We start from the raw sequence: 8,571 nt of genomic DNA, 5'->3' as shown, positions 1-8,571 counted from the left end.
TACTCACAAAGCTGTTTTATTTTGACAAAGAACAGGGTTTTAAATGAGACCAGTGAATGAAATTCTTCAGCTCTTCACTGGAAAAAACCCTCTGCTTTAGGAAGCCTTGAGTTAAGCCTGAGGGTGATGGGGCAGCCTGCTCTAGCTGTGCCTGTGCCATTTGCTGAGAGGAGGAAGGACATGCTCCTGGCTGGTGTTTGTTCCTGACACTGTTTTCTCTCTCTCTGGTGTGGGTGCAGAGATCCGAACGCAGCTGGTGGAGCAGTTCAAATGCCTGGAGCAGCAGTCGGAGTCGCGCCTGCAGCTGCTGCAGGACCTGCAGGAGTTCTTCCGCAGGAAGGCTGAGATCGAGCTGGAGTACTCCAGGAGCCTGGAGAAGCTGGCCGAGAGGTTCTCCTCCAAGATACGCAGCTCCAGAGAGCACCAGTTCAAGTAAGCAGGTGTTTGTGGGGCAGAATGGTGCAAGATGGTGGGCCAGGGGCTGCCCTGAACACGAGAGCTCTATTTATTTGTAGCTGTGCGGTCCAGAAGCGGAGTAAAGAGCATCAGTGCTGGCCTTGTCTGTCTTACCACTGTGCAGGGGTCACAGAAAGAACTAGAAGTGTCTTTTTCCAGGACTTTCACCACAGCATTACTGACTTGTGCTGCCCAGATAAGACTTACTATGCACTCCTTTAAGCAGTGCAATAAAAATACGAATCAGAGACAAGGAAGGAGTCAAGCCCCCTGATAGTTTTTAAAAGGCTGGCATTCAGCCACTGATTTGATTGCACAAATAATGGCAGGCCCATTTTATAAACCCTGGTTTCTGTACGCAGTCCAGTCCCTAGATCATAGACTGCCAGCATGGTGGGGTTGAAAGGGACCTCTGGAGATCATCTTGTCCAACCCTGCAGCTAAAGCAGGTCCATCTGGGGCAGGTTACACAGAACATGTTCAGGTGGGTTTTGAAGGTCTCCAGAGAAGGAGATCATAGAATCACAGACTGGTTTGAGTTGGAAGGACCTTTCAGGGTCATCTAGTTCAACCCCCCTGCAGTGAGCAGGGACATCTGCAACTAGAGCAGGTTGTTCAGAGCCCCATTGCAGAGATCTCTTACAGGCTCAGGCTTGGAAGTGGTTCCTGGAAGCCAGATTTATTGCAGGTTTTTAAAATGCAGTGTATGTTTTCTGTGTACACATCCCTACAGTGCTGAAGCGAGGCAAACCCAGAGTGGAAATGTGTTGAAACAAAGCTTTGAAATAGGAGGTATGAAATGGATGCTGGAATTGTGTGAAGCTCAGAGTGACAATGGAAATGGTGAAATCCGCGGGTGTGTCAGTCTGTGCGAGTTCTCAGAAGCAGCCTCTTTGCAGTTTAACCACTCTCTCAAGCTTGGCTAAAACAAACAAGATCTGGAGAAAAGAAAAGAGAGAGACGTGAGGCGGAGCGGAGGCCTGGAGGGGACTGTTGTGTGGTGGGGGCACGTGGCTCCTGCCTGGCAGTGCCCCTGCCCCGTGCTCGCCGGTCCCTGCGGGTCAGGGTGTGGGGCTGGGCTCCAGCGAGGCTTGGTGCCCGTCAGGCTCTTTCTCTGGCAGTCCTTGCCATGCCAGCTCTCCCCGTTGGGCCCTCATGCTGAGGGGTCTCACTCAGCCACCGGGCCGTGGCCAGCCAGGTCTGTACCCCGGGGCCACCAGCAGCAGGGAGGCAGGTGCCATCCTGGCTGCTGCCCGTGCTGCACGTCAGCTGAAGGTCCCTTCCTTCACCTCCCTGGGCTGCTGGGTTTGTCTCAGGGCTTCCTCTGGCAGCACTGTCCATGAAATGGTCTGTCAGCTGGGATTGTGCCCTTTGCTCAGGATGAAACTGCTGTAATTCAGTCCAATGGCCAGAGACTACAGCCACAGTTTAGCTCCTGCCCAGAAAACGGAGGGATTTGCCTGTCTGATGCACTTAGCCTTGCTAGCCCCTGGCTCCTTACAGTGTTTTTCTTTCACTAACCCCTAGTGATGTTTTTTTTCCTGTTTCAGCTGCAAGAGCAGTGATTTCTGCTGTTACATTACTAAATCCCATTTATTCCATATGACTAAATCCCATTTAATCTGTTTACTTGCTCTCTGTAGTGAGCAAGGCTTTCCTGTTGTCTTATGCAAAAGTCTGCTGAAAACGAGCTGCCGTCCAGACGTTACCTGTTGGTTTTGCACCTGACTGCTGCTTGTCTCGTGCTGGGCTGGCACTGCTGTGCTGTGTGCTGGGGAAGGGAGATGCTCCTGCTCAGGGATGGAGCCCAGGACAGCTCACCCTGTGCCTGTGTGCCTCTCCCACCAGCTGACCACAGTGCTGTGGCACTGCTGCTGCTTGTGGTGATGTTGGAGGGGTGCTGGTGTGCAGCATCTCCAGGTGACAGTGGTTCTTCACCTTCATAAAACGCCAGGCTAGTTGTGGTGTTGTGGGTTGTGTTGATAGGGCCAGCTTGATTTCAGTGCACACTTCTGCTGAGTCCTCACTGTGCTCAGAGAGACACCCTTAATATATTTTCCTTCCAGGCTGCTCTGTACCTGCCCTTTATTAGGGTCATCTGCACCAAATCCCCAGCTCACTCATGAATGTCATTATTCTGATGAGGCTTTTGACACTCTAAAGAAATACAGCCTCTTCAGCTCCTCCTTTGTCCCTGTGTAGCCATCTGCAGCAGGCTGTGGCCCAGCCCTTAACAGTGGTAATTGCTGTGGTGCTGCTGCTGGGCTGTTGTGGTGGTTTTGGGTCGAGAGACTCATTCAGGCTGTTGTATCTGAGTGCTTTATCTGTGTGTAGACACAAGGATTCCCTGGAGTTGCTGTGCCTTCCTCTCTGTGGGTTTGGGGGTGAGGTGGGCTGCACCAGCCCCAGCACCATGGGTGAGAACATCTCGGATGAGGAGGAGTATGTGCATGAAGGCTTTGCTCAGTGTAGCTGTAGCCAGGGTGGGCTGGCTTTCTGGTGGCAGGGCTTCTTGAGAAGAACAGTCTGGTGTGAGCACAAGGGGCTGTTTCTCTGGAACCAGCATGTCTTGTAGGAAAGCATTGGTTGGCCTGGAGAAAACAGTGTAGGTGAAGCATTAGGAACAATCAATTGCCTGCCTCATTTAGAGGATCTCTCTCACAGTGCCTCAGTTGGACAATGTGAAATGTTTTGTTTCGCTTGTGCCATTTCTGGAAACTTGGATTCACTTTTGATTAATTCACTTCCAGCACTACAAGCAATACATGGAGCACAGTGCAAGTCTCAGTGTTGAGATGGGACACCTCAAAATGAGTTCAGCTCTAGTCAAGTATGAAACGTTTGCTGAAATTTCCCTCAAAAGGAGAGGTTTTCTGACCACCCCTGGCTCCAAGCGAGGTGGGGTCTCGGGGTGCCTCTGGGCAGGGTGTCCCCCAGCAGGGCCCGTGGGGACGAGCTCTGAGGATGCTCCGTGGCTCCTGGGGACTCTCTGGGTCACCCTCCCTGACACCTGCTGCCTCTCATGGCAATCTGTGCTGCGTGCAGCACGAGTTGGATCGAGACCATCACGGATGCTCAGCATGCAGGAATGTGTCCATGTTGTGCTCAGAAGCTTTGGGGGAACGTTGGATGCAAAGTGTTTTCACCAGCTCTGTTCAGGGGACTAAACGTGGGACAACAGGTTATGTGGCAAGTGGAAGGGACAGCTGCATTATAGCACGAGGTGGAGAAGAGAGCAGAACTGTCTCCCTCGCAGAGCATTAAGGGGGTTGCCAGGGATGTTTCTTCTCCTGTTCCAGCTTCCAGCAGCCAGTTTGGGAAGGGTCTGCCTGGGGCTCTGATGTGGTGTGTGAGCACACAACGGATTCTGGCAGGTGTACGTGGTGGAGGAAGGCACTGTTAATATGCTGGCAGCACTCCTTTGAGAATTGCATCCCTTTCTGACTTGTGCACTTGACTTTTTCTTTTTTGCCCACTCCCCTAGGAAAGATCAGCACCTGCTTTCCCCTGTGAACTGCTGGTACCTGGTTCTGACGCAGACGCGGCGCGAGAGCAGAGACCACGCCACCCTGAATGACATCTTCATGAACAATGTCATCGTCCGGCTGGCTCAGATCAGTGAGGATGTCATCAGGCTCTTTAAAAAGGTAACCAAAGCAGTGACAGAGAGTTCTGCTCTGTTAGGATCCACCCTTGCATTTTAGTCTAAACAGAAGCTTATTGTGGACTTGTATGCAACTGTGTTGTGTAGAAAGTCTGAAGAGCTGCAAAACCCACAATATTGTTAAAAAGCAGAGGAAGGTAACAGGACTTCTTCTGAAGTACATGTCATGTCTTAATGAGAAAACTAGAGAGGAGTTTGAATTCTGGACTGTGAAAATCTAAAGCCATAGTAAGGCAGACCAAGTATAATTCTCAGAGATACCTTGTTAAAGACATAAAGCTAACAGAAACTTCTCCAAAGTCACAAGAAACCTGCTGCAGGATGAGAAGGGGAATAGAGGGGTGAAGTGCAAAAATGCTGCTGGGTAACAGCCAAAGGCCAACTTGGAACTTGTCCTGGAAAAGCTTAGTGGTGGTGTTAACCAGCCTGAGGAACTTTATCCAACCAAACTGTCATTAGATACTGCAGAGCAAATCTGTACAAGGGACAATCACTTAATAGTCTTTCCAGGTAATATTTATCCAGGGATTGTAAAGAAGCTGAGATAGGAAACTGTCAAGTGACTTACAGTGAGGTGTGACCTGATGCTTGAACTGGCATCACTGCTAGAGAAATGAAAGGTGGAAAACGTGATGACTTTTTTTAAAGGCTCCTGGAGGGCTTCAGAGAACAGATCAACAATCTGACTTGAAAACCAGACTTGGGTGAAACTTCAGTAGAGAAGGGCAGCATGGCAAGCCTGGAGGCAGATACAGGGGAGGAGTCAGCGTGGCTTGCTGCTGAAGACTCATGCCTCAGAAGTCTAGTAGAGGTGTTTCCAGGAGTCAGTGATCATGTGAATATCTTGGCACAGTGTGTTCAGTGCCTTACGGGCTTTGCAAAAGGTCTGTCTGAAGTTCTTGAAGAAAAGAAACTGTTGAAGAGTAAGGAGTGGTTGTCTTCTGGATTAATGACAGGTTAAAAGACAGGGAACAAAAGGAAGGAGAATTTCAGTGGAGTTCCTAATAAATTATTTGGAAAAGGGATGAACAGTGAGCTGACAGAGCCTGCTGATGATACAGAATTATTAATGATAACCAAATTAAAAATGAGCATCAAAGAGTTGCAGGAATCTTGCAGTCAGGGGGACCAGGACTCTTCGACTGAAAATGAGAGGGGAGTGCCTCATCTGGTAAGGGCATGAAGAGCTGGAGCAGTCTGTGGGAAGCCAGCAGGAGTGAGGGCCTTGTTGTGCCTGCTGGTGTAAGCCTTGGGTGGGTGGTCAGGGGGCGCTGGGCAGAGGGAGGGGGAGAAAGGGAAGGCTTTTAAACATCATTAACACTACAGATGTGTAACATTACATTTGCATAGTGCTGCTGTGAGGTTTGGTGCCTCCTACGGTGTTTTTGAAGGCCAGATGTGGAACCCAAGTGCTCGGGCAGTTGGACAGATGTGAAGGAGTGTTCCCTGCGTGCCCAGCCCTGCTGTGGGCACAGCTCCAGGCTCAGGAGTCCTGGCCCTGCAGCTGGTCAGTGGTCTGTCAATGGTGTATCTCACTTTGAACCAGAGGACACACCCAGTCAACATAAGGACATAAATAGTGTTTGAAATGTTTTCTTGTAGGATGTCAATCCTCAGCCAGGACAGGGTGATAAAGTATTTCATCTCTTCAGCAGAGTTACTTTTTTGTATTTGCTTTTCCTCCATCTCTCACCCTCTTCTCCTTTTTGAATTTAAATTTCAACTTTTAAGGCACAACACTTAGGTTCTGTAGAAATTGTTGCTCCCTTTTTTTGCCTCCACCACACCCTGCCAGGAGAGGTGAAGTACCTGGCTCCATCTGCAGCCTGGCAGAGCCAGCACCCGCCTGGCCTCCCTCCACAGGGGAGTCGTGGGGCTGGGGGGATCTGTCATTTCACTTGTGTTTGTCCCTTGAGATTTGAATCATAGCAGAGGTCACCTGTCCCTGGAAATAATTCTCAGCTAAATCATGGAAAAGGCTTATTCTGTGTCCTCATGTGGACAAGGAGGCTGCCACTCCTGGGGCTATTCAGGTTATTTATTTTTCTTGACCTATTGCACACTGTGCCCAAAAGTGATCTGGGGTTTGCTTCCCACATGGCAGCAGCCTTTGGTGACTTGGGCACAGTGTGGGAACAGGAGCATCCTGCCAGACAGCTCCTCAGGACATCAGCCTGGCAGCTGGTGTGAGAGGCCTCAGAGGAGGAAGCTTCCACTCTTTTTCCCGGTCAGGTTTTGGGTGTGGTGAGTCAAGTGCTTGCAGCACTCCTGGGGACACTGTACTGTACACTCTGTGGGGCAGATAAACCAGCTCCAGCAGGGTTAAAGCAGCCGCAGTGGTGGTTCAGCTGCTGGGTTTTGTTGTAGATTGCTCTTTGATGGTAAATTAGAGTAACATTTTTTTCCAGAGATGTCACTTTTAATTCATCCCCTCTAGAATTTATTAACGGGCTGTGACATGCTGCGGGTACACGGAGGAACTGGCAGGGTTTGTGTTTTGTGCTTTCATTATGTAAATGTAAACTACCAAAGAAGCAGGGATGTAGTATCTGGGGTACGAGATGCACATAACTCAGGAGCAGTGGTTCAGTGGTGAGCTGCAAGGAGCGTCGTGGGGTACTGAGCTGTGGCTCCCCTGGGTGCACCAGGCAGCACGGGGGTCACTGGCCAGTAAACTGGGGCACTGTGTGGTGTTTGTCTCCAGGGGAGTGTTTCTGCCTCCTGCTGACCAGCAGCTGGGGGCCCTGGCGTCTGGCCGTGCTCGCTCGGGCACGCCTCTCGCCATGGCTGGGCAGAGAGCCTTTTGGGTTGCCCACATCCAAGGGAGAGGGGAACTGGGAGTTGCTGGGGATTCCGTTTCTAGTGTTGGAGCTGGAGACACTTCCCAGAGCCAGCACCAGGCTTGACCTTGCCTCAGCTGAGGTCAGTGATGGCTCATGTTGGCCTCAGCAGCAGGGCTTACGGGAGTTGTAAGTTGATTATTACTTCTGTGATTATCAGAGGTAGAGGAGAAGTGGGATTACATTCCTTGAGTCATTAGCAAACCTGTTTTTGCAGGCTGGGGTCCCTGCTGTGGCTGCAGGTGGTGACAGGACAGCTTTGCAGGGGACTGTGAGCTGCAGTTGCTCCTCTGAGCTGTGGTGGTACCCCCCCATAGCTGCAGGAAGACCACGCTGGGCTGTGGGAGTCACCCAGAGGGGTCTGGAGGCAGAGCGTGCAGGAGATGCTTGTTAAGGCTTGTAAAGTTCAGCAAAGGTGACTCCAGTCTGGATTTGGACTTTGCCAGTTTATTTGTAACAAAGTGTGCAGTTGTTCCCATACAGTGATCTGTTTTCTTTCTTCCCCTTCCTTTTGTGCCCTTCCCAGCTGTGGAATAGAGGACTCTGCAGCTTTTCCTGGTTCCTCAGCAGGGTTGCCACCGAGACTGGCCCTGGGGGTGTGCTGGGGTTTGAGGGACTTCCCTTGCTCGCTGCCAGCCCCTGACACTGCCCTCGAGGCAGATGTTGTAAGGGGAGCTTGGGCTGCACAGGGGAAACACAAGGAGCATATGGCCTTTGTGGTGCTGTCTCCTCTTTTCCAGCAGCAGCTTTCCTGGGAAAGGCAGGACCTGGAGATGGAATGCTGCTTACCTGGGTGAGGATTGGTGTCCTGTCAGCGAGCAGAGCAGAGCTGTGCAGGTATTGAAGGGTGCCACAGAGCTCCTGCAAAGCAGGGCTGCAGCAGGGACACAGACAGGTCAGGGAGCTTGCAGGCAGCATGGGGGACCAGTGCCCTCTGTCCAGGCATCCCTCTGGCCTGCAGCTTAGCCTGTGGCCTCCCTGCCTGCTCTGGCAGACCTGCTAGCGAGGAAAGGAGAGGAAAAACTCAACTGGGCAAATTTCCCTGGAGCTTCCAGTGTGAGTTGTGTTCCTGGCACAGGAGGAGATTATCAAGGCAAGTGTGTTAATGTTGCTAATAGGGAGACAATAAATGGAGATGCTGAGATATGTCACTGCAGAGATGTGGCTGGATCTGCTGTCAGGGTGAGTCTGTCAGCATGACATCTCCCACCACGTCCTCCTGGCAGAGGCAAACGCTGGGTGAGCGACGCTCCACCAGCCCCCTGGGCCAGGCAGGTCTTGTCTCTTCTACCTCCTGCTGTGACAGAAGGGAAGAAGTTTGCTGTTTCTTCCGAGAATGGAATACAGGAAATGATACGTTTGAGGCAGCATTGCTGTGTCCGAAATAACCGTGCTGCCTTATTCCCCAGCGTGAGATTTAATTACGTTCCATGACAGTGAATTTAATTATGCCCCATACTGTGGTGTCCTGGATGGAGATTTAATGAAGAAGCCTGTCTGGAAGGGAGTTCGCCACTTTGTCTTTAAAATAAGCATGCTTCCTTGCCAGGAGCCTGTGTTGCTTCTTCCCCTTACTTTGTCTGCAGCAGAAGGAGTTTCAATAAACCTGCT

General features: G+C 51.1%; 1 protein-coding gene across 1 annotated transcript in view; it reads left to right on the top strand.

The window, feature by feature from the left end:
* Positions 1 to 239: 239 nt before the first annotated feature.
* Positions 240 to 8,571, top strand: part of LOC103779705 (SLIT-ROBO Rho GTPase-activating protein 3-like) — a gene marked incomplete at both ends in the record, with an annotated part of 18,159 nt that continues 9,827 nt past the window's right edge. The window contains 2 exons of the mRNA XM_008947351.1: positions 240 to 432; positions 3,941 to 4,103. Coding sequence (XP_008945599.1) covers positions 240 to 432; positions 3,941 to 4,103 — 356 coding nt within the window. The remainder of the gene's footprint in view (positions 433 to 3,940; positions 4,104 to 8,571) is intronic.

This window comes from Merops nubicus, unplaced genomic scaffold, assembly GCF_000691845.1.
Source record: "Merops nubicus isolate BGI_N331 unplaced genomic scaffold, ASM69184v1 scaffold20389, whole genome shotgun sequence".
NCBI lineage: Eukaryota > Metazoa > Chordata > Aves > Coraciiformes > Meropidae > Merops > Merops nubicus.
Note: the sequence above shows the minus strand (reverse complement) of the source record. Positions and strands in the feature narration are given on the sequence as shown.